This window comes from Chroicocephalus ridibundus, chromosome 4, assembly GCF_963924245.1.
Source record: "Chroicocephalus ridibundus chromosome 4, bChrRid1.1, whole genome shotgun sequence".
Taxonomy (NCBI): Eukaryota; Metazoa; Chordata; class Aves; order Charadriiformes; family Laridae; genus Chroicocephalus; species Chroicocephalus ridibundus.
In genome coordinates this window covers 73934688-73960663 of record NC_086287.1, presented here as the reverse complement: position 1 = coordinate 73960663, position 25976 = coordinate 73934688, and the positions used below count along the sequence as shown (strand labels likewise).

Sequence of the window (25976 nt, the reverse complement as noted above, 5' to 3'; positions counted from 1 at the left end):
ATCCATCTTAAAGATGTAATAATGATACGTAGGTACATTATTTTTTCTCCTACTCTAGATATGTTAAAGAACTTATGTGTTAAAGTAAGAACTAAATACATAAGTCTATAAACATATAACCTCCCTTCTCCCCAAGCTATTTATTTATTTTCTAAGTTGAAGGAGTATTGCTGCAAAACAGAAGGAACCAGAAGTATAGAAAAACCCCTATGCTACCCACAAACCCAAGCCTAGAGCTTATTCTTTAAACCTTTTGAAACAAAAATAAGACATTTTTAAAACTAAAGCTACCAGATTTGTACCTGATAAACAGCATGACAAAAAGATACTTACTGGCTGCTTTATTAGAAAGAAGTTTTGCCTCATGAGAAAGAGCTTAGAGGAGGACGGAAGGTTTATAGGTATGTCTGCAATACCTCTGCACCCTTTGATTGGCCTGTTTGAAAATCACTTGCCAATCAGTCAACATCTTTGGCTACTTAAAGATGAGGGCCCAAGCTGTGGCTATTTAATTAAAGTAAACAAGCAGCTGGTGAGGTGGGTAGCTGAGCATATTGGGTGTTCGCTGGTGCCTGTTATGGGCTCCTGTTGCCTGTACGGGGTATGCAGTAAAGTTATTGCTAAAATCTTACCTTTTACTTAAGAGAATTTAAAGTTAAGGGGAATTTCAAAGACACGTTATCGTATTCAAAGAAGCATTTTCTCTTTGTGTTTGTAGTAAAAACCTGAATAGAGTTTTCCTTGAGTTTTGGTTTTCTCTCTGATATATCTAGTAACACTGTGATGCTTCCATTAACTTTGTTATTCCTGTGTATTCATGCGTCAGCAACAAGACTTGTGCTGACTGAGTTCTGTGGACCATGGGTTACTCAAGTCATTGAGTTTGAGAGTTGATTTTCTGTAATCTTTTCTTAAACACTTAAATCACCTTTTTACATGCTCTTGGGTTCTTAAATCATAGAATCATTTAGGTTGGAAAAGACGCTTGGGATCATTGAGTCCAACTGTTAACTCCACTCTACAAAGTTCTCCCTTACACCATATCACTTAACACCATGTCTAAACAAGTCTTAAACACGTTCAGGGATGGTGACTCCACCACCTCCCTGGGCAGCCTATTCCAGTGTTTAACCACTCTTTCTGTGAAGAATTTCTTCCTAATGTCCAGCCCAAATGCTTGGATGATATCAGCAAGAGGACAACTACAATTCAATACATGGGGAAAGTGGTGCGTAAGTAAGGCTCTCACCTTTTCAGTCATAGCTTACTAGGCTTTTACTAATAGCTTGTAGCATTTTGATGCCACAGTCTGCTGGACTGCTGAAGGTAAGCCTCTCCCAAAATACAGGGGAGACTAATGCTGAGCATGCAGCATTACAAGATTCTCAGCTAAGAAAAATACAAGTGAATAGCATACTTAAGAAAAATATGGGGTTTTTTTCTGAAATTAAACCTTTAATTCAGCTTGTGAGCTTCAGTTGCCTCCTATGTTTTCCTAAATGCTTTCAAGTTAAAGCAGAGATTCAAGTAGATACTTCTATTTTATGCTAAATAATCTCTTCTCTGTCCATATGAGAAATTGAAAATGGGAAAACAGCACTTTCTTCTTGGATTAGCCCTGCTTTTGTGGAACTAATATTCTAACAGATAGCTGATCTTCTTTCCTTCTCCCTGTCAGATCATGAGATGCGTGCACGGCTGTAGCAGTGAAAGCCTTGAACTGTCTTTAAACAATATTGTGCCGCTAAACATCAGAAGTTAGATATCTAATTAAGAACAAAGTAGTTGTGTTTATGCCTCTGATTTTTTTTTCACAGTTAAAATAGCAAAATGCATATATAGCACAAACTTGCAATGCGGTAGAGCTGAGGAGTGTTGCTGGAGGGTTCAGGGGCTCTTTTAATAGTATCAGATATACAGGAAAGCAGCTGGGGGGAGTATGCCGAGCCCTGGAAGAAACTTAAATAGATCCTACAGGACACCAGTGCCTCTCACCCTGCTTATAAAGACCAGCCCCAAAACCATGTCGTTTTGCATCAAGGCTCACCATGTTTAGCTATCACTGTGCAGGATGCAAGATGTCTGTAAGTTAGGGAGACAGCATGGATCTTTTATAGATAGGCAGGTAACAGCCTCTTTTATTTTTTTGCAAAAGTGCAGAGCAAATACCAGCAAATTACCAGACAGAAAGATTTACAGGGATACTTTTAGCCAATAGTTTTCCCACAGGGATTTGCCCATCAGTTGCACAAATCCCACCTATAGCTTCAGCCTTCTTGAGATCTCCAGAGGATCTTGCTGCATACTTACCTGTAGGTCTGGCTGTGCCATTGTGCTTTTAAAGCTCACTGTAGGCAGCTCTAGAGGAATCCTTTGGACTAAAACTGAAAGGCCACCATGGGGCTGGGAGGTTAATGCTGCTGATTTGCCTAGAACCAGTTGCACAGGTAGCTGAGCCCTCTCCTGCAGTGGAGAGGTGTGACTCTTAATGAGCTGTTGCTATCTCGTGCTCTTTGAGCCCTCTCTGGGGCTGTGCTTTGGATTTTGCGTGTCTTGCAGCTCTTGGCTCTATCAAGAAATCGGTATGTAGTGTATGAGGCTGGGAAGGTTGGTGGCACTTCATGACCTTGGGGACGAGTCCGTAAGGGCTCTTTCTCCGGTTCTGGCTTGCAGTCCAAAGTCGGGCAGGTTTGACTTTCGTTTTCCTTGCAGGAGGAAATGCAACCATAGTCTGCTATAGTGAAAGTGAGTTGAGAGACTTCGGTTAACAATGTCTAATGTAGACAATTAGTAAAATCATAGAATCATAGAACAGTTTAGGTTGGAAGCGACCTTAAAGCCCACCCAGTGCCACTCCCTGCCCTGGGCAGGGACACCTCCCACCAGCCCAGGTTGCTCCAAGCCCCGTCCAGCCTGGCCTTGAACCCCTCCAGGGATGGGGCAGCCACAGCTTCTCTGGGCAACCTGGGCCAGGGGCTCACCACCCTCAGAGTGAGAAATTTCTCCCTAATATCTCATCTAAATCTCCCCTCTTTCAGTTTGAAAATGATCTACAGTTGTCTAACTTTTGCTTTTTGAAACAAAAAAAATCATTTAAATGGAAAATGAAAGGAAAAACCTATAGGCTGTTCAATATTGTGGCATTATTGCACCACAAATGAGATTGTGAAGAAGCATTGATCCTGCTGGGACAGCATAAATACATCCTGATAGACCATGGCTACAGGTGGTAGGTAGTATGTTCACCTACTGACCTCCAGAAAGCAGTGTTTTCCAAAGAGGGGGTTTGAGGAAATAGGAACGTGGTCCTGGAGATAGTGAAAAGTCTGCCCTCGAGCTCCACTGTGTGAAAGTATTATCCATGGCTCAGAGAAAGACAGATCACAGAACAGAATAAAACTTGGTTCTACATGGTTTCTGGGTGCAGAAAAGTCCTTATTCTTCCCATGGAGAAGTCTTATTCTTCTTCTGGAGAAGCAAGCACAGAGCTCCAGGCCAGTGGTTGGCTGTGGTGCCAGAGTGTGAACGGTATTTACCTGTGTTGAATAGGGGAATATATCTATTTTCAAGAATCATTAGTGATACATGTAGCTGTGCGGTACCATTTAACTATTTGAGAACTGGTTTCTTCTGTGACAAGCCCAGAAGCATTTCTTAATTCTTCCTTGTAATATTTAGTTCTTCTTTTCAAGTTACTTGTATTTATTGTAGGCCAGAGGGGTATCTGGCCTTTTATAGTCTCTAGTCCACCAGGATCCGTCGTGTCTTTTCCACTCCTCCTCACTAAAGTGTTGTTGCAGCCCTCTGCTACATTTTCCCCTGAGCTCTCCGATTTTTCTGCCTGCCTCAGAGCACTTTCCCAGCACACAGCCCATCCGTTCATCCCGAGCCTGTTGTACTGCTGATCCCTGATTGTGCTGTTTCTGTCCCTTCAGAAAGTACAGCTTTCCCTCAAACCCTCAGATGATCCCTTTCTTTATACCCTGTCTCTACCGAGTTCCTTGACACAAGGACTTTCATTTAGCCTTTGAGCTGGAAGATGGAGATGTTGGCTGCTCTTAGGACATCTCTGCTCTTTTCCTAATTTCGGTGGTATCGTTTGTTCATGGATTTGTCCAAGTTGCTTCTGTTTCTGCCTGAGTCCTGTAAAGCCAGTGAGCTTTTCTGGAGCTGGTGTGCAATTTGAATGCTGCGTCATCTCCCCAGTGAATGTCATGTGGCTCTAACATTAACTGATCTCCACCCTAAAGCTGTTTCCCCACTGCCCCTTACAGAAGGGCTCTTCGGGGCTGCACAGTTTGGGTAGCTCAAAGCTTTTTTGACATCTATCCTAACTGAACACACATCTCCCCAGCTCCCTGGTGCCTGTCTTAAGTTTCTGTATCTCTCCTGCCTCCATGGCAACATTTTCAGGCTGTCATCGGAGCATTGCTTAGTTTTCATCTTGCTCAGCTAACCATGACAAGCTTTTCGAGCGTCTGGTTTTCTGTTCCCCTGGTCATCCCTTTTCAGTGTTTTCTATGGTCGAAGGTCTCTTTCCTGAAGATGTACGCTGAGCAGCACACGTGGCACTTCAGGCAGATCTTCCTAGAGATTTTGATTAAAATGATCTGTAGGGGAATAACTTTCCTGGTATATAATTTGATGTTATTTACCTTCATTGTGGCTACTAACACTCCTGTGACTGTCTAGGATAACTAGTGTACAAACAAATGATGTGTTTCCCAAACAATGAGCTTCCGAACTGCTGCAAAAATCCTGATTAGTTCTTAGAGTGTGTTTAGTTGGTTTTTTTTAATCAAATCCGGAACCTGCGCTTTAGGCAATCATCAAAAAAGCAAAATCTTTCCAGGCTTTATCTATTTCCCCTTCCTCCAAAAACACTGAGGCGGAATCTTGCTTTCTCTAAATACAGGAGAATTGGGGGAGAAGTGCCCCCCAGAGGGATGCTTCCTCCTGGACTAGGCTGACTTCAGTCGACTCCGCTGTGTAGACACCCCCTTAATCTTTCTGCAGCTCAATCCCCTTTCCCAAAAGGGTGACGCGCAGCACGCGTGAGAAGACTACAAGATAATTCGATGCTGTGATAATGTGAGCGCACAGGGAAGTGGGAGACTTAGCCTAAAGCGTTAATTAAATGTTTTGAGGAAATGCTTGCAAAATACTTCACAACAGTTCTTTAGATAGAAATTGCTGTAGGAATGTAAAACATTGTTATAAAATTATTTCGGGTGATTGTATCTGCATCCTGTAGCCGTTGAAGTTCTTGCTGCAGAAACAGGACTTGAGTGACACCCAAGTCAATAAGATCTGGATTATAGATACAGTTTGCTGCAGACACATACATACAGAAGGAGTGAGACACGTCTGAGATTCTTTTCAGGACTGAAGACTGTCAATACTCTTTCTTAAGGATTATGCAATCTATTCAATAACTTATTTTTTAGCTAGATCTGCTTTGGAGTACTTGTACAGGAGCTGAAGCTTAATTAGTTTTTTCTCTTCCTCTCTACAGTGTTATTGGCATGAATGCCCTCAGTGCTCAAATTAATTTTTCTAGTAGAGCAAACCTTTATGTAGTACTTGTCCGGCCAATGCACCGTTACAGGTTAAAATTCAAGTCATTTTTGCTGCTGTTAAATAACAGGCATTGCAGAAAGATAAATAAAACGGTGCCTTTTCGATAATCCTGTTTTCCATGTAAATCCAAGCTAGCGAGGAGATTGTCTTAGATGAGAACAAATTGGGAAGAGCTCTCAGACTGTCTCATCTCTCTTGTCTGCTTTGCTAAAAAGAATCAGATTAATGAATGTAATCAGATTAAAGCTAAAGAAGGGAACATATCTGGGGGGCATCAGAACTCTGCTGATACCAAAGAACTCTATGGAAAAATCAACATTAAAGGCCTAACGTTGCTCTGTCTTTTCATTTAATAGGAGCAAATAATGGCTTTCAAAGAAACCCGGAGTGCTGGCAAGAGGAGCATGGGTTTCCAGAGGGCAAAAAGACTTAAGGGAGCTGGGAAGCGGCTCTAAGACCCTGGCTTAAGGCGGGTGTTGCTTGGGGTGACAGTGACTTGCAGGGTCCTTTGGCACGCTGGCTCAGGCAGAAGGGTGAAGACACTGCTTGGACACAGGGCTTGATGCAATTAAATCTACCCGAAACCACCTCTGCTATCAGCCTGCTGTGTTTTGTATAGAAAAAACAATGCTGAAGGCAAACAAGAATATGCACCAAAGAGATGGAGATGGCTGAGGTTCAGAAAGACAAGAATGAGAGAGAATGACAAAAAGGAGGAGGTACTTCTGAAAAAGGAGGGGGTAGAAGGGAAGCTGATGGAGCAATATTTGTCATTAATGCTGATTTTCCATTGCCCCCGGCAAACGCTGAGCAGGGTGCACCATGCCAGCACAGCAACATACCCTGATTCCTGAAGCGGCAGCATGCGTACACACTCATCTTCAGAAAAGAGGCAAAATTCTAAGTTTCCTAAAAGAAAGGAGATGAGAAGTGTAGGTGTGACTATGAGGAAGAAAGGGAGAAGGTCAAGAACTTGAGGGGAAAGGGCACTTATGGTTACTGTTCAGATCCATTTTCTATTCCTTTGGTGCTAACTGTGTCTTTCAACAAATACCTGTTGTCAGCAGACCTTGCTGCTACACACGATGCCTAAATCCTGCTGGCTGGGATGGGCTTCCAGCCTGTGCTAGCATCAAGGAGGAGTCTCTGGGTTTCTGCCTTGGAGCTGGGGCTTTCCAACATAAAGTATCTCTCTCTAAAAATGCCCAGATTTTTCTTGCTGCATTTATTACCCTGTTTTGACTTTGAAGTTCTCAGCGTTTCCTGGGGCAACCAGGGGAATGTTTGATGTGGGGTCTTCAAGACCAACACACAAATGTGAATGGAAGTAATAAGAAATATTGTGAGACCTAAAACTGGTGCTGCCTGATTCTCTGATTTATTTTTTTTTAGTGTCTGGCTGATCTGTCTAGGAGGAATTGGCAAGTTCTAATTGAGGTTTTCTCCCTGCTTGGGATATTTATACATTCTAGTCTCACGTGTCCCTTCTGGATCTAGGAAGCTGAGGGTGCGTATTGTAGCTGTAGCCCTTCACCTGGGGCATGTAAGGTCTCTTGTCTACACAGCACCAATTTGCAAAAAGATTTTTGGCACTTGATTGTCTTGGAAGCATCTGTGCCTCTGTAAAAGATGCTTCACACCCGTTGCTGGGCTCAGGCTCTGTTGCACGGCCAGACACGTGTGACAAGGTTGTTTAAAACTTTGTTTAACAGAATAAAGCTAAAATTGGAGGGGCAGATGGGTGTGGGACCCCTGATTATTTTTTTTCCCCGTGTAATCAGCTGAACAGGAGTTGAGTTTAGCATAGCTGAAGACAGTATTTCCTTTTGACATGGGTGAGGCATTTAAATGTGAACAAAAGAACTCGGGGGGGCGGGAGCTAATGGGACATCGCCCCTGGTTGCCATGAAAAATTGGGGAGAGAAGGATGCACGATATGGAAGTATCTTGTTGCGGTAGTAGGTGGTGCAGGTCATCCTGCAGCATCTGCGTGCCCCCAGAGAGCTCACGCCGCGGTCCCAGGGGTTCGAATCACGACGGAGCAGGTGACTCCAGCTGCCAGCTGGTTCCCAGTTGACGCACGGGCGTGCAAATCTGCGCAGATGCCTGGTCAGCTGCTCCTCTCCGGGTGGCCGCTGGAAAGAAAGCGTGCGCGCGTGTGAACTTTCGAGGCTTTAATCTGCATTATAAAGTGTGTGTGCCTGCGTGTAAGCTTTCCGCCGAGTTCTAGAGCCTATGTGTCATAGGGGTGAGACCAGAAAAGCAGATGTCCTGAGCCATGCCCCTCCTACTCGGGGATTAGAGATGCTCGGGGGAAAGCGGAGAGAAGCTGGGACACACCTCCATGACTCACCGCCGGAGACAGCGGCAGTCTCTGCAGTTTCAATAGGCCTCTGCTCTTTGGTCAAATAAAACCCTGCAGCTCCATTTCCAGCAACCATCCCCTTCTTTTCGGTTAAGCAGGGAGGAGGAGGAGGAGGATGGCCTATGCTGAGGAAGAGAGGTAAGGTGCTGTGAAATAGGGGTTGCGCAGCCATCCCAGCTGGAAGGGGCGAGTGAAATCGCATCGCTTTTCCTCGCCTTGTTTTTCCTCTTCTTGCTGGGCACTCAGTAAATGTCAGGCAAGGGCTGCTCAGCTGTAAACATCTTATTATTGAAGAGGAACCTGGCCATCTGCCTGTGTCAGGTGCTGGTATTATGAAATATGGCAAGGAGCAGCTGACCTTGGGAGAGGTTATGGGCCAGAAGAGGCAAATATCACGGCGTGGAGAGGCATACGCTGCAAAAACACATGGCGGTCTGCTCCTCTCTGAAACGCACTGCTTTGTCTGTTTATCGGGGATATGTCTGCTTTTTACATGGCTTTGCTTTCAACCAACCTTAGAAGCACAATGAGGGTGGCTCCTTTTCATGCCATAAAAGATCTGTCACCGGTGACAGTCCTGTGTTTTGCAACAGATGCGTTTCTCCAGTGGATGACAGCAATCACAATAAAGGGGATTGTGTTTTCAGCTGATCCTGTGATTTAATCCAAAGCGATGCTACCGAGCACTATTATTAGGTGTGCATTGTTGGAGACGGAGTAGCTATAGAGGGCTTTGTGCTACATGTATTAATTCAGGCTGTCAAAAAGCTTGCACAGACCTCGGGCTTGTGCGGTTCCAGGCGAAACGTTGTGTTTGGTGACCCACGGGTCAAACTCCCCCCCCGTCCCACTGCTGAGCAGGTATCTGCTCCGTAGTCAGAAATTATCCGTGCCTGCCAGTCCCCTTTGCCGTGCATCGAACTAAATATTGCAATCAAGGCGCTGCAGATTAATTTTAGCATTGCTGGGCTTTTAGTGCTGGGGATGGCTCCAGCGTGTCCAAAGCCTTTGGGATGGAGAGGGCTCTGCAAGGCCCCTGCGCGGCCGCTGAATCTCCTCTGGGACAAGGAGAGTCAGGCAGCACTGGAGTCTTACTTCTTTGGATAAGAAATGTTTTAACATCTTCTGTTTAATAGGAAAAAAATTCCCTCAAACTCAGCACAGCTCAGTCAATCCCAACATCTTCAGCAGACATGGAATCAGATTCATCCCATACTTCTAAAATTTCTGGGAATAATCCATTTTTTTAATGTTTTGCAAGGGTGTATGCACCTTTTTTTTTTAAAAAAAAAAAAGGACAAAAAAAAAGAGGGGATTAGTGGTCAGGTGGAAGAGCAGATCCTGGTGACCTCGTTCTTTTCTCATGTCTGCCACACGAGTCAAAAGCTTGGGCATTACATTGAAATTCTCTTGCTTTCCTCTAATTTCTAAACAAGGATTACAGTTATTCAACAGAGAAATTGGGGTGGGGGGGAATCACTCATTAATGTATGTAAAGCACTTTTAGAGCTTTTCTCTGGGAGCAAGGGATAAGTCAAGTGTAGGCTTCATTAACGTCACTCTCATCGCTTCTGCTTATTTCAAGTGCTCATGGTACACTTGAAAAATTCAACAATATGTTATGGTAAATAAGCTCTTTCTCATTTCCAGACTTTTCCTTTGAAAAGTATTTTGGCTAAATGACTTTCTTTTAATTCATGAATGTGGAAGGTATTTCTTCTTGCGTTGGATTGCAGGTTTATGACCTACTCGGGTATTTTTCACAACGTAGTTTGTACCTGGGGAACGTAAGTTTGATGTATCAGACATTGGACAGGACTGATAGCAGGAGCTGGACAGCTAGGAGATGAAAAAGCTTACAGAAGATATCTGTGCAATAACTACCTGCCCTGTCCGTATAAAGAAAGAAAAAACAAAGGATGGAGATCCTTTATTTGAGTATCTGATACTCTGGTTAGAGGAAGCAATTGTACACTGACAGTCAAATCCTCTTCATCCATGTTCTGAGACCTCCTTGGAGCACAGAGCACCACTTCGAAAGCTTTTCTGTGTGTCCTCTAAGGCTGCAGGCAGCAGAATCGCAACATGACTAAGGTTTGCACCTCTGGAAACAAGAGACTTGATTAAAAAAAATAAAAAAGAAACATTAATGAAGCAGGCAGTGACTGCTTATCAGCATCTCCAGTCAATTTTACATCACCTTCAACCTCGCAGTATCTGATTCTCTCATCCCCTTAATAAGCAGATCAGCTTTTCATATAGAGAACCTGCTGCCCTTACCTGTGTTGGTTGACTCCGTGACCCAGTTCTCTACCATATACAGTCGTAAATTCTACTCATCAATGGTAACGATTGAGTTGCCACCGAGAAATGCTGTCTACCCTTGCTTTTGAAGAGAGTTTCCAATCAACCTTGATATCGACTTTCAGAAGGTATCTGTGTTGTCCTATTGGAAACAGGATTATGGGATTATTCTGCTATTGATTGCGTTTCAAAACTGTGATTAATGCATCTGATGAATCTTGGACTGACAGGCCTAAAAATTGAAGTCCTTTCTCTTCCCATGACACAGGTACCCAACAGACAGTGTAATGCCAGCTTCTATCCCACCTTCTCGCGATGTGCCTCAATGCTGGACAAGATCTATTTTTTGCCGAGGTATTTGTGCAGTCCCCCTCCTTAAATCAGACCACATAAGCCCCGGAGCCCAAATTCCTGCTTTTAATTTGTTTTGCTGTAGACTGATGTCATTGGGCCTCTTGCCCAGGAGTGTTCTGCATGTGTGACCCACTGCCCACCCTGTGGGAGAGGAAAGGATGAATGAGATCTCCGTGTTTCACATCCTCTACTGAAACCATGAGATATTGAGAAGGTGGATATTTGAGATGCGTTACCAGCCCCAGAAGGAAGCACTGGGAGCTGATGCCGCTCAACACTTAACGACGATTGGGTTCTCCATCTCCATAGATGATGCTGGCCCCATGTCTCAGTAGCCTACCTATTGCAGACGATAGCGTCTACTCCTGTATCAGCACAGCATCCCAGCCGTGCTGCACAGCTGCCCTTGGACTTCCATCCTCTTGTGTGTCCCCATTGCAGGCTGGACATCCCCATGCACACACATAGGTTGCAATTTCTCACTCTGACTGTGCTTTTGCATTCCTTCAGTAACTCGGGAGAGGCCAGAGCCTGTCAGAAGCAGGAGTGGTTATGCCTTGTGACATTTCTGTGATTCGGGTATCATTAGCCATTCTTCCACTACAGAATGAAACCGGCAAAGAGGATTCAAGTGATTTGCCTCTGGCCGGGGGCAAAATATATGAGATTAAAAGTGAAACGTCTTCAATAATAGCAGTGAAGCTCCTGTTATTTCAGTTTTAATGAAAGTTCTTCTTCTTTGCACCTTTTCAGGACTTTTATCCTTTGAAGCTTGTTCTTCGGTTGGGTTGGCAGCCTCGCTGATCTCTTCTCCTTTTGCAGAAATAGGTACGAGGTGTATAAGGAAACAGCGGATTGGTTATGCGCCCGTACCGACCAGCGTCCCAAGACTGCCATCATCTGTGGATCCGGACTGGGAGGTCTGGCCGACGTGTTGGATAACAAGACAGTCTTTCCGTATGAGGACATCCCTCACTTCCCACGGAGCACAGGTTAGCGCAACCCGGGGGCATCAGCAACCCCTCCATCGGCAGCACGCGGCAGCCTCACAGAGAGATCACTCAAATCAACGTGCACCGCTTTGGCGCTGGTCTGCAGACCAGTCCCCCAGTGGTGAAGTGCATGTTTAGAGTAAAAAGACCCAACGTATTTCTGTGTTATGGTATTTATTTCACTTTCAGCTCCTGGTTTCGCAGCACTTGGCCCCGCTGTAATGCATAACCGCCAACTGACAAATCCCTCTAAAGTCAAAGGCCTCGAGAGCTGTAACTAAAATGACACTCTCTGAATTTCCAGTTGCAGGGCATGCTGGCAGATTGGTGTTTGGGGAGCTGAATGGACAGCCCTGCGTGTGTATGCAGGGACGGTTCCACTATTACGAAGGATACTCTGTCAGCACGGTGAGTTCTCCTTAAGAAAATCATTCACGTAGCGGGAGATGGGTTGTAAAAGATGCAAAAGCGACTGCTCGCTTTGATATCTAGCTGCAGGAGGTTAGCTCTTGCAATGAACTTCCATGGCTCCTGCAATGAATCTTGCTTGGAATTTAGATTATTTTTTTTTCCCCCAAAAAAAATACAACTGGGAGTTCAAATCGAGAGGCTGTCAACTTCTACGAGGTGAAGCTGATGTGGGGGCTAGCTATAGTGGGGCTAGCCCCACTGAACTCATAGGGCAAGACGGTATATCGCACAAGGCAGGCTGATTTATGTAGCTAAACGCAGGCATTTTAATCGTGCTTTAAATCAGCAATCGTGAAACTGCGAGCAATAAGAACAATCTATTTTAATCTTTTGTATTTGTTAAGTTTACAGCTGTTTTTCTCTAGGGAAAAAAAAAACCAACAAACCCTGGCTAGTGTAACTTGATGTACTCTCCCAGTTAACATATAGAACTATGGGAACAGTCAAGAATTACCTGACATGCATCTATGTACATTTCTGTTGGAAACAAATAATATTTCTTATTTACTGACTGGTAGTTTTGCATGTTTGGTTGGTTTTTTTTTGGATAGCTTTGAGGTTTTAATTGTGGCTGAGGTCACTTTGCATTTGGATATAAACTGTAATGCTTGGCACCACTCAACTTTTTATAGGGGAAAAAAAAAAACAACCAAACACCTATTTTAAATGCACTTGCTGCAAAACTAGGTTTGTCAAAGCATGTTCGTCTATTACAACTAACTAATTTCTTAAAGCGATGTCCATGGTTAGGAAGTTTTCTGCTCACAGCTTCTTTAGCATTTTAGAGGTAGCAGATACCATCCCCATTCCTTTTCGACTCCTCAAAATCAAACTACTTAATTTTTTATTTTTTTTTTCCCAGCTCCCAGTTGTTCCTTAACTTTGGATAAGCAGGTCACTGAAGTGAACTAAAGTGAATAAAATGAAATGAAGAAAATAATCTCTATGCTTCTGTAAAGTGCATCACTGCTCCAAAAAGCTGGTTTATCTATTACACTCCAAGTCCATGTGCATAAGTAGTTACTTCAGTCAGCGCAGTGGTTTGATCTCTGCAAGACCTTGGCAGCGAGGAAAAAATTATCTGCATGCTCTTTTTGTACCGCCTTTATTTGACCTTAGTGCAGCTGTAGAAATTGTGGGCTAGAATTTTAATGGTATTCACTTCAAGATTAGTTTTTAATATGTTTAAAAAGAAAAAAAAACATCGAAATTCTTTCAATTTAAATTAGAGGAAAAATTAAAATTGGAGAAAAGTTGTTTTGTCTCCTTGTAGCCTCACCTAGACCCTTCTCTGCATCGTATAAGCTGTCCACAAATTGTGATACCACAAATATAGTAGTATTAGCTGTCTGTGAATTGTGATACTCATTGCACGTATGTCTTTGGTTCTTGCAGGTCACCTTTCCCATCAGGGTCTTCTTTCTCCTGGGGGTGGAGATCTTGATTGTCACAAACGCGGCTGGGGGCCTGAATCCCCACTTCCAAGTGGGGGACATCATGTTCATTAGAGATCACATCAGCACCTTTGGCTTGGGAGGGCAGAATCCGCTGCGTGGACCAAACGATGAGAGGTAAGGAGACATCCCCCCCCTCCCAGACCTGGGCAACGCAGGCTTGCAAGAACAGAACCGCATTTCTGGTGGTTTAATGAAGGATTAGTGTTGCTGCCTTAAAGCAGCTGCATGGCAGGCTGTTTAGTCTTCCAACACAGCTCCGTTACTGGCTTTTGCTCCTGTTCTGATTCATCTCCTGCTATCCCACCCTGGAGTCCAGGTGGTGCTATAGCTAAATACACCTTTTCTGGTCCCTGGCTGGCCCTTCAGCCCCTGTGTTACCAATGAGTCCTTTTTCCTCTGGCTGCAGGCTAGGGACTGCCATTTGTGCCTGCTGCTGGCAAATATTTACAGAGAGGTAGAGTTAGGCTCCGGGTACCCACGAGGGAAAAGTTAAAGCAAGAGCTGTGTGTGCTGTGCCACCTGCACCCTTCCTTGGCTGTTTCTTACTCTTACAAGCCTATAAGGAGTCATATGCAAACCTCCGGAAGGTTTTGTTTTATAAAAGTAGGCTTCTGGTCCTTCTCCTGACATGGCCAGCCGTACCGTCTGCTAAAGCGACTTGCTGCTGTCTCTTCTTGTCAGTCCTTCTCTCTGCTAGTTCCTCTTAATTGAGCAATCTGGTGAACTGCAGTGTTTCCAACCGGCACTTATCAACAGCCATTTCTGGTGTGGTGGAACTGATATGACAGCGGCCAGGCAGTAAGTTGATAGCAGAGCAAAGACAAAACCTCAAAATCTCCTGATAACAACCTTTGTACTTAGGTTGTTAAAGTGGGAGTCTTTTCTGACATCATGTATTCACTTGAAGGCATCAGTCTCTTGAGAGGTGGTTGTCTTGGCAGCCTCTCAGGAGACCTCTAGATCTGGGAAATCAGAGTTCCTATATTAGCTGTTAACAGGATCTTTACCCTATGGATGGTGCACAGAGGAGCTTGTAACACATCCTCACCCCTGGACTGCAGTTGCCACTGGCCATAGAGTCGCTTTGAGCAGGAGGTTGGACTAGATGACCTCGAGGTCCCTTCCAGCCCAAATTAATCTATGATCCAAAAAACCCTTCCAAGGCACCATCAGACTGGTAGGATGGAAGGCAACCAGCACTGACAGGATACGTGCCAGAGGGACCAGTGTTGACATAAAAAGAAGCCCCTTGGGTCTCAAAAGGGGCTAAACAGAGTGTGAGGACACATCCACTGGAGAGTCAGGCTGAGCAAACACATTGAATGTCAGGAAAGTCAACATGGAAGCTGAAAAGATCCAGGGCTTTCAAGAGCCTTATGGCAGGAAAGAAAGAGGCTGGATTGTGATGAGGAGGTAACAGTAGCAAGAGCTATGTCCTAGCCAAGCTGGCAGGAGAGAAGCCCCGTGAAAGCCACATGTGAGAAGGCAGAGGACAAGCGACAGAGGTGGTGAAGGAGGTGGCCGTTTATGAGCAAAGAGTGAGTTAACGAGACGGTTAAATTCATTGTTGGGTTGGTACCTTCATCTTGCAAAAAGGACGTGTTTGCAGGACAGGCACCTGGACTGTCCTGGGATCTTTCCAAAAAGAAAGTTCTGGATGAGAATAGGATGGTCTGACTGGCTTCCAGTTGAAGTTATTTCCTCCCTGATGTAACGCCAGACCTGGCTGCTACTTAAAAAGAAATCTGAAAGGTGCTAGCAACTACCTCAGGAGAAATAAATGCTGTTCGGCGATTCACATGGCAAGAGGACAGTACCCATCTGAAGCGGAACATCTTTGCATCTTCACAGGTACTGGTGTGGGTTGGAGGAAAGAGTGATCAAAAGCACAGAAGGCACATGGAGGAGTGTTTAAAGCTCTCCGGACTTGCATAATCACTGAGGAACAGGAGGAGAAATGCCAACCAAATAATAATTGCATCTGGAAAACATTCAAAGGCAACGTAGCTGTCTCACTGCCTCCCAGGAGCAGCTTCCCGGTGAAGGCTGCAGTGCTCTGGGAGGTGACTTTCGTACTGCTGACCAAGGCATCAAAATGGGCAAAAGGTCTTTATGCATCAGCTTTCAAAGCATTGCAGAGCTTTAGCTGAGCAAACTCCTCCTAAAATCCAATCCAGCCCAGCCACCAGGAAGGATTTATCTAAGCGCAGCAGAGTAAAACTAGAGGCAATGAAGTGATGTGAAAAGGGAATATACTGCAAGAATCCGAGGACTGAATTTAATAAATTGGGGATTGGCTTCCGCATTGCTGGCCATCCTTCAGGAAAGAGAAGCAATTTTCGTGGTGATGAATACTTATTACCTTAGACCAGATGGGGAAGTGTGGTTTGGTTTTTTTTTATTATTTTATTTATATAACATTTTACTGTTTATAAATGTAAAATAAGCCACCTACTGCCCCGAGCATCCAGCTGGAAGAACATGAAAACAAGCAGGAGCTTTAATAGCCTAGATAAGGGACCTGGTCCACCCCTACTGAACTGAGTTGGTGAACGTGGCTGGGAGTTTATTTTCCAGATTTCAGCAGCAGCACACCAGTCTTGGCCATCCCTTTCTGTTCTCCTTGAGGCAATAGTAGCATTTGCTCAGTCAGGAACGGGACTGAGCTGTTCTCTTAAATCCAAAGCAAGCAAGAGAGCCAGCCTTGAAGCACAGGATGAAGGCTACCTAAAATATGGCCCTGGAGCTCCAACATGTGCTACTCTCCCTGTTTGCTTCCAAAGGAGGACACCTGGAATGGGGTACCATCGCCTAAATGTAGAAATCTAATACCATCTGAGGCTCTGCTGGGTATCCAATACACATTCTCTGGAGCTGGCATGTGCAATATAAGACCTCTAGGATGTGTGCAGCTGGGGGGCAGGCAGAACTTATGGGGCATCTTGAATGCGCAGCTGGATTGCACTTCTGTCCTAGAAGAGCCTCCAAGCTTGCGCTTCGTGGGAACTTGCCATGCCAGGAACCAAATGCCAAACTAGATGCTCTTTCCTGGGATGTATTTTCTGCCTAATAAGCTTTGTTCATCTGCCTTCCAAAGCAAGTCATTCCTCGAGACCCTGCAAACTGACCTAATGTCGACAATAAAGGGGAAAGACTCGAATCTCGTGGGATTTGTTCAGTGCATCCAACTCTGGTTTTCGAGCATTTGGGTGTTAATGTGGGGACAGGACAGCCCTTGCTGTTGTCGTACGGGGCATCGCTGGCTGCGAGCCCAGTTTAGGAGCTGCCTGCTCTGATGAGTCTTAAAAATAGTGACCGATGCTCCATCAGGCCCTGCTCAAACCCCCTCCCTGGGACAACCTTTGGGACTTTGTTCCCAAGCCGTTTTGCAGGAGAAGCAAAGGGCAGCAGCTATCTAATGGACAATATTTAAAAGTCACCGTGAGGAGTTATTGGGGAGAGAGAAAATTGGCCATCAGTGCTCCCTGGAGCCGGGAGTCCTTGGAAAGACCATTCCTGAAGGGTTTGTGTGATAGGAAAGCAGTGCCAGACCTTCCAACAGCCATGACTTCTGCTTGCTGAGGGTTTCGGGTGATTAGATCTAGCAGGAATGTCACGATGGCAGAAATATCTGATGATGAGGCCGGGATGAGAGAGGTTGCATCCATGGCAGGTCTGCCCTCCACATTTCCCATTTCTCCAAAGGAAGAGCATCCCTGAACTCTGATGGAGGGCAGGTAGCGGTAGCAACGTCAGCATGGCTCTGCCTTTTACTGCCTTGCAGGTTTGGAGTGAGGTTTCCCTGCATGTCAGACGCTTATGAACAAGATCTGCTCGGCCTGGCGATGGAGAGCGCGCAGGAGCTGGGCTTTCTGAACTTCATCCGAGAAGGAGTGTACTGTCTGCTGCCTGGTCCCTGCTACGAAACCATTGCCGAGTGCCGCCTGCTGCAGGCGCTGGGAGCGGATGCTGTGGGTAAGCTGCACGGGCTGGGCTGGTAGGGTTGGTTGGACGCATGGATTTAAACAGTTAATTCTGCTCAAGGCTGGCTTTCTTCAGTCTTTGACTCTCTGTCTGAGTCTCCTGGGCGTAGAAAAACGAGCTCTCTGTATTCCTGATTAGTTCTGCAGAGGCTTAGTGCAGCAGAAAGTCTCTCTGCTTATGGCTGCCCAAGACAGGGATGCTGGTACCATGTTGGGTTTATTTCCCAAACGCCTCTCCCATGCTCTGATGGCTTGACTTCAGCAGGACTGAGTGGGCCCCCATCAGAAATAAGGCCCTTTTCTATTATATTTTTAAATTCTGACACTATAAGGATTTTTACTGTGCCTCTTCCCTACAAAGCAGCCCTCCATAAGAGTCTTAATAGTCTAGGGATGGTAATTATGGATACCTTCCCAGCTGCATACAGGGAAGGTAAGCATTATCATCCATATCTTTCCTCCAGCTTGACCCCTGGGGTCATTGAAGCATCTCGTGGAAATCTGTTCGTTAATATCTGCAGATTCATCGTGTGTGAGGAAAGGAGCTCAGCTTCCGGCAAAGCCATTTTTCTTTGTGATAGCTTTTTCAGCGGAGGAAGAGAAAGACCCAAACGACACAGCACATCAGTACTTCTCTTAGCAAGGCTGCAAGCAGTCTGACGCGTCTTGGGGAGAGAGAGACACAGCGCGCAGCAGTCAAATGTTGGGTGGTTTATTGTGCTGAGCAGGGTTGTAACTACAACTATTACAGCCTTACAAGTATCGCAGCCTTTAACTGTTCCATAGCAGAGAGAGGGAGCTGTGGGGGAAAGAGACAAGGGCATGGGGTGAAGGGTAGGATCCTGGTTTGCAGCCTTGGAGAGCTCTTGTTTTGGTGTAAATCCTGACTCATCCTGATCTTTTCCTCTCCTACCATAGGCATGAGCACTGTCCCAGAAGTAATTGTAGCCAGACATTGTGGCCTCCGAGTCCTCGGGATCTCCCTCATCACCAACAAAGTGGTGACGAGCTACAACAGTCAAGAGAAAGCCAACCACGAGGAAGTGCTGCGCGTCTCGGTGGTCCGGGCTGAAGCCCTGCAGAAACTGGTCACGCATCTCCTTGGCAAGCTGGGGGAAAGCACAAACTCCCCGTGACCTCCAGCCGTTTATCATTTGTATCACAACGTGTGAATGCTAACAAGTGCTGGGGGAGAGCTGTTGGTGAGACTGTCCCCTCCTGTTGACCTGATTTTGAATAGACTTTTTGATCTTTGTCCCTGTGCTTTAGCTGGTCAGGTGCAGAGGTTTGCTTTGAATTTTGCCGGAATAATCCCTTTGTTAGTAGCCAGTGACCAAAGCAGCTTTCTGGCACTTAAACAGGGTCTGACCTCTGGCAGATTTCCAAACCCCTATGTCAGCAATGAGCCCCTCGGTGCCGTGGGCTCCAGCTCCCCCTCGTTCTGCTGCAGAGCTTTTCTCGTGGTGCTTCTCGCCTGTGGTGCTGCCTCTCCCAGCGCAGCACCCTCCTGCCCTGAGTCTCCGCTCCCCGGTTCCACTGAGCCCCTACGCCATGAGCCAGGTCGAGAGCTGGGCACCGGGCTTGGTGCCTGCTGGGCATGCTTTGGTAGGACCTGATCTGCAGCCGGTGGAGGTCCACAAAAAGACTCTGAGTTTTGGATGAGGACCTGGATATGTAAAACAGGCTAGACTAAAGATGAGATCCATCTGGAAGAAGCAATGCTGCAGAGCAGGCAGATTGATTTTTTTTTTCTTTTTTTTTTTCTCTACAGCTTAGAAAACCACTGCATCCTCAGCACGCGGTTGTGTTGCCTTACCGCTCCCAAAGGTCTCCCCGGAAATCCCTCTCTTTGCTCACTTCTTGGCTCCTCATGACCAGCCACAGAGCTCGGTAGCTGTTCGCTATGATGTAGCAGGCCCCCAACAACCCCCCCCACACCTCCCTGCCCTGTTTCCAGCCTTGAATTGCTCTTGCCCCGTTTTAAGGGGGCAAAAGCGGAGCTCAGGTACAAGGCGTGACTTGTCCATGCACGGAGTAGAAGTGGTCAAGCTGGAAAGAGGATCCAGGTCCAGCTCTGCCTGGTTTTATTCATTCTGTCTCTGGATGTCTTGGAGATCAGCAGCTTGAGCCACTTGCACTGGAGACTGGTTACCTTTTTGGTGTCCTAAGAAAGGCAGATCACAGTTTGACCCCAGGTTTCACCCCAGCTTTGCTCTGCTGCGCTCCCTGCAGCAGATGTTAGAGCACCAATGGTTTGTGGAGTTTAGTGATGTGAAATTACAGTGGCAATTATTTTGGAACAGGCATGGTATGATTCGGACTTCCCTGGTCCTCTTACATGAAGAAATTGAGCCTAGCAGTGAGTAGAGGACAAACAGGAGAGGCCACCATGCTTTCCTCTACCAGCGTGCCGATGGTCTATCAAGGAAGGGTGGCTGTTCACCAGAACAGTGCATTATTCATTGTTCCCCAAAGGTCAAGCTGAGCTGCGGATGCAGCTGGATGTGAAACAGTGACTGTAATTATTAGGTAACCTTTTCCCTTCATTTATCTTGGAGTTCTCCATAAAGCCCATCGCTGTCATAGCTAAATGTTTTTGGTTGACACACTGGTCTGAGCTGAAGACACCCAACTGGTCACAGAGAGCTCCCGGTCTGCCTTCCTAAATTTAGCTGATCAATTGTTTACCATTGACACTTGCCTTCCGGTGCGGCCTTCAACCTTCTGTGACATTTATTCAGCTCTGGGCGCAAAAGGATGATGTGGCCTGATGAGTTTTTCTCCGGATGGGTGTTTGCTTGAAGCCCTTCATGCTGCAATTAGTGGTGTCAACTGCCGTATCATTAAGGGTGCAGATGTTGCCACCAGGAGGAACAGAGTTGTGCCGTGCGTGTTTTCCATGAAATGGTAGCTCTTCAGGCGTAGGAGAGATCTTGGAGTGGACACCCCATCCCCTTTTCTCCTGGGCAGGATTATCTGCGGTCGGTCCTGACAAACATCTCTCCAGCCTGGATATCCATCCAGTTTTGAGGGCTTCTGGAAAGGGGAGGTTCATTGCCTGCATCCTACTGGCCAAGACACTTGTTCAGCAGCTCCTGGCACTTGGAGGAGCCCTCTGAGACAGCAGCTCTTTCCTCTTGTTGGCTCTGACTGTGGAGATGGTCTTGGGGACCAGCTCTGGTGGCAATAGGCAAAGGGAGAGAGGCTCCAGCTCCTTCCACAAGGTTGTTGCCTTTTCAGGTCTGGCAGGAGTGAAGTGCTCGTCAAGGCTGGCAGCAGAAGCAGTGAAATATGAAAAGTGGCAGCTGTGCAGAGCAAGAAGGAACCACTTCTACCTGCTCCCTTTTCAGACTGGTCCCAATATGGGCTTGTTACAGGGGCAGAGAGAGAGCAGATAATTTTCCCCTGCCTAGAAAATGGTGCTTCACATTCATCTAATTAATACTTGGTAAATACAAAGTCTCTCAAGCGTGAGTGGGAGACAGCTGTGCAGCCGGCTGTAGCTAGAGAGCAGCCAGAGTAGCTAAGGCTGGGATTTCGGCAGGCTCCGTTAATTAATCGGAGCCAGGCTGGACTGCAATGGGAAGGGAAGCAGCCCCAAAATCCCACTGTTGGGCTGGTACTTCTCAAGCCAGGCTGGAGATGGTGAGAAGCTCGGCGGCACCTCCTGGGTCCGCTCCTCTCCAGCTGTACCAGAGGCAGAGCGTCAGACCCGTACCGTGCACTTGTATCCGAACACATCTTCAACTTAAAATTTAACCTGAAGTTATGCCTATTTGTAAAGAAATATTTTCTAAATAGCATTTGAGCCCTCTAACAGTTGGGGGCTATTCTCTCTGCTGCCCAAAGTTGACCTGGATGTCTCAAACTCTGCGTGAACATCCTGCCAGTCCCTAAAGGGGCTCCAGGAAAGCTGGAGGGACCCTGGAGCAGGGAGGGGAGCCATGGGACGAGGGGGAAGGGGTTTAAACTGGAAGAGGGGAGATTTAGGTGAGATATTGGGAAGAAATTGTTTGCTGTGAGGGTGGTGAGCCCCTGGCCCAGGTTGCCCAGAGAAGCTGTGGCTGCCCCATCCCTGGAGGTGTTCAAGGCCAGGCTGGACGGGGCTTGGAGCAACGTGGTGTGGTGGGAGGTGTCCCTGCCCAGGGCAGGGGGTGGCACTGGGTGGGCTTTAAGGTCCCTTCCAACCTGAAACATTCTGTGACTCTATGATTTTTTTGTCCCTGTATAGGACAAGAGGGGGGAAAATGCCTTGGGGACTTTGGGAGAGATCTTGCTCATGCTTTGGGGGAGAGAGGGGGAATGCAATTAATGAGTGGACTTGTCTGGTTTGGGAGATAGTTTTTAATCCAATATATTTCTTTTTTTATTGCTGATGAGTTTCAAAAGGCTGAGGGAAGCTGGGGCGGGGGGGAAAGATGTGGGAAAAATCTGGGAGGAAATAAAGCCTGCTGTGGTCCTGAAAAGAGCATTTTTGTTTGCTGGGCAACTCTTGTGGAAAAAATTTATCAAGAACCAAAGGTCCTCAACTAAGCTTTGGTGTGATGAAGGACTTGGGCCTAGGCTGTGGTGGTACCAGTGCGACAAGTTGTCCATGCTGGAGGCAGGACATGGTTTCCTTGATGCTGCTCACCGAATCCCGTACTGTTTATTTGGTGCTCTGAGTGCTTTCTGGCAAGGTCCATGGCTCAAATGAGTAGATAGTAACACAACCTCGGCTTCCTTTTGCTCCTGTACTCTGTGCCGCTTCTCTGCTTCTGAACCGGGGGCTTCCGTGGTCACGGGGACGAGCTGGAAGCTGCATGAAAGGCTAAAAGTTAGCCAGGAGAAAAAGAAACCCCTGAATTGCCTTGCCTGGTCCTGGCTTTGTCAGAGTGTTGCTTAGCGATGAGCTGAGGGTGCTGGCTGGAAGGTAAATGCCACAGAATCACAGACTGGCAGGGGTTGGAAGGGACCTCTGGAGATCATCCAGTCCAACCCCCTGCCAGAGCAGGGTCACCCACAGCAGGTGGCACAGGAACGCATCCAGGCGGGTTTGGAATGTCTCCAGAGACGGAGACTCCACCACCTCTCTGGGCAGCCTGTGCCAGGGCTCTGCCACCCTCACAGGAAAGAAGTTTCTCCTCATGTTTAGGTGGAACTTCCTATGGTCAAGGCTGTGCCCGTTACCCCTTGTCCTGTCACTGGGCACCACTGAGAAGAGCCTGGCCCCATCCTCCTGACACCCACCCTTTAAGTGTTTATAAGCGTTGATAAGTTTAAGTATTTATAAGCCCACCTGTGCAGGCTGCAGTCCCCTGGAGAAGATGGAGATGTTACCTCCATGCCCTCCTGCGTGGTTCGTGTGAAAGCCTGATGTTGCGATCTCTGACGCAACCCTCGGCTGGATCATACCATGAGTTTTTAAGCGGAGATCTCTGCTGTCAGCTGAGGAAACAACCCCCCAACCTCCCCCCACGGACCTGGTTGTGGGCTCCATCCCCTTTGCTTCCCAAGGCTCGGTTTCCCAGACTCTTTCTTTTACGTCAGGTTCACCATTTGCACTCCCTTCCAAGTAAAAGTAAATGGAAAAAGCTTTTTTTTTTTTTTTTTTTTAAAAAACACACTACCTCTCTCAGCTCAACACATGCTTTGCCTTCAAGTTACCAACATCCCCTCAGACGTTTCTTTTTACTGAAAACCTGTGGTTGAATTAAGGAGTTTCTGCTATGCTGGCTTGTTGGATGTTTGTTTGGGGTTTTTTTTCCCCAAAAAAGCTTTAGGTCTTCCCCACAAGGATTTTATACGCTGGAAAGAATTAAGCTCCTCCCTGGCAGGCTGAGTGTGCGGAGCGCGGGGGAGAGACGTGGGTCGTGGCGGTGGGATGGTCCTGGGGGGCTGACTCTGGAAACAGGGAGATGGGCTGATATTTCCAAAATCTGACCCCGCTTTCAGAGAGAAGTTGATTTAAGAGCCGGGATGTGGGTGAAGGCTGGAGGGGACCATCCAGCTTCTCCTCCTGCAGAGGGGATGTCTTCTCCTGCCATGCCCGGAGCCCGGACACCTGTGCTGGGAGATGGCTTTAAACAGAGCTACCACCCCGACGCTTCACAGCCTGCTCTCTAAAACTCTCTCTCCATCTTAAGCAAACCAATTCTGGAGCAACGAGCCCTTCTTGCCCCTTCGGGGGCTTCGCAGGAGCAGCTCGAGGAAGCATTTCCCCAGGGATGGCGGGGAGCGGGTTTGGGGCACTGCCTTGAGCCCAAATTGTGCTCCCAGGTGCCACCTTGGAGCAACCTTGGCTCTTCCTGGTTGGGATCCTGGAGCAGCATGACAGCACTGGGCTGTTGACCCAGAGCTCCCCGTGGAGCAGATGGTGGCCCAGCAGTGGATCAGATGCACCCTCAGACCACCAGTGACGGACTTGATGTTCCCCTGTGCCCCTTCTCCCCCCAGCCCAGGGACACATCCCTAAACCCAGCCCTGGTGAGGCAGCGGGGGTCCGCTCTCAGCCCCCCAGGAAAACTTTGCTCTGGAAGGAGGGGGATGGAAAAGCAATGGGCTCTGCCGGGGAAAATTGTGCTCTGATAATGGGAAAAGGAGGCTTTTTTGGGACTCATGTCCACGCCAGACCCCAGGCAATGTGAATTGACACCCCTTAGTGTCCCCACGTGTGCTCAGAGGCTGCGTTGTGCAGTGAGGAGGAGGAGGAGGAGGAGGAGGTCATCCCACAGCTCTGCATCCCAGCCTGGCTCTCCCCACGGGATGCTGGCGCAGCATCTCCCTTCCCAAGCTCCGGAATCTGGCCTCCTGCCCTGCCCCGGCTCCCCACGGTGCTAAAGCCAGGCTTGGGGCCATCTCCCAGTCCCCACGCCTGCTCCCAAAGGGGCTGCGGGCTCTGTGATTTTTGGGGGGAGCACCTTGACCCCCTTTTCTTCCAGTCGAGAGACAAAAACAAGCGGCAGCCAGCACGGGCAGTCCCCCGGATAACTCCCCGCAGCTGCCTGCTGCCGATTGCGTCCCTGCTCTGCGCACGGCTGAACTTTCCGGCTTTCTTCTCATCTTTAATTAAGCACTTCTATCGGCCAAGCCTTCTCACTGGAGCTGAATTATATTTCCCCCCCCATCCCCATCCCCGTAGCCATGGCAACGCTTCCCCTGGGCAGGCTGCACTGGAGCCGGTGACAAACCCCACGTGGGGCTGTTTGTTTGGGCCTGGAAATTTCCCTGCTGTTTGGGAAAACTTGGGAAAAGGAAATCCCCTGAGGAGCCAGCGGGCGACAAGGGGAGAAGGGGGGAGAAACGTCCCTTTTTGGGCCGAGCATCACTCCCGGCCCTCCCAGGAGACCCCCTCCAGCAGGGATGGAGAAGCCTTGATCACAGGGTTCCCTGGTTTTTCCTCCAAAAGAGGGGAGCGGTGTCCAGGTTTCATGTCCCCAGCCATGGGTCACGGGTGACAGCCCCACTGCGGCCATGGCACGGTCCCTCGGTGGCACTGGGGCTGCCTCCGTCCTGCTCCTCCTGCCGAGAACAGCAAGTCATGAGCTGCCATCAGAAGCCCAGCGAGGCAGGGGGACAGTGACAAGATGCACAGACGCAGTGACAGTGGGGCTGGGTGATGTAGACGAGGGCTGGGTGGCACAGGAAGGGATGCAGGGACTCGCGGAAGGGATGGAGTGACAGGCAGGAGGAGGTGGCAGGGGGACAAGGCAGGGCTAAGTGTCAGGACAGGGGTAGGTGACAAGGGGCAGGGGGTGGCACAGGGCAGGGGTAGGTGACACAGGGTAAGTGACACGGGGCAAGGGAAGGTGGCAAGGGGCAGCAGTAGATGACATGGGGCAGGGGTAGGTGACATAGGGCAGGGGTAGGTGGGATGGGGCAGGGGTAGGTGGCACAGGACAGGGGTAGGTGACATAGGACAGGGATAGGTGATGGGGCAGGGGTAGGTGGCACAGGGCAGAGGTAGATGACCTGGGGCAGGGGAAGGTGTCATGGGGCAGGGGCAAATGACATCGTGCAGGGCAGGTGACATAGGGCAAGGGTAGGTGGCATGGGGCAGGGGTAGGTGACAAGGGGCCAGGGGGGTGACATAGGGCAAAGGTAGGTGGCACGGGGCAGGGGTAGGGGACATAGGGCAGGGGTAGGTGACATCGTGCAGGGCAGGTGACATAGGGCAGGGGGAGGTGACAAGGGGCCAGGGGGGTGACATAGGGCAAGGGTAGGTGGCACGGGGCAGGGGGAGGTGACATCGTGCAGGGCAGGTGACATAGGGCAGGGGGAGGTGATGGGGCAGGGGAAGGTGGCATCAAGCAGGGCAGGTGACGTAGACCAGGGGTAAGTGACATAGGGCAGGGGTAGATGACAAGACAGGGACAAGTGGTGCGAGCTGCCCCCCGCAGTGCTCAGTGCTGCCCCCGCCGGCCCCGATGTTCCCATGTCCCGGTGTCCCGGTGCCCTCCCCAGTGGCGGTGCTGGTGTCCGGGTGTCCCCA

The 25976-nt window shown here is 48.0% G+C and overlaps 1 protein-coding gene across 2 annotated transcripts; it reads left to right on the top strand.

Moving 5' to 3' along the window:
* Positions 1–403: 403 nt before the first annotated feature.
* On the top strand, positions 404–19262 carry PNP (purine nucleoside phosphorylase). Of its 2 annotated transcripts, none has more exons than XM_063333269.1 (6): positions 404–537; positions 11426–11595; positions 11900–12003; positions 13462–13637; positions 17308–17498; positions 18425–19262. In XM_063333269.1, the coding sequence occupies exons 1-6, from the start codon at positions 404–406 to the stop codon at positions 18640–18642; spliced, it is 993 nt and encodes a 330-aa protein (XP_063189339.1). In that variant the 3' UTR covers positions 18643–19262. The 2 variants fall into 2 exon arrangements, with proteins under 2 accessions (XP_063189339.1, XP_063189340.1); XM_063333270.1 differs by lacking the exon at positions 404–537 and adding an exon at positions 7999–8083.
* Positions 19263–25976: the final 6714 nt, after the last annotated feature.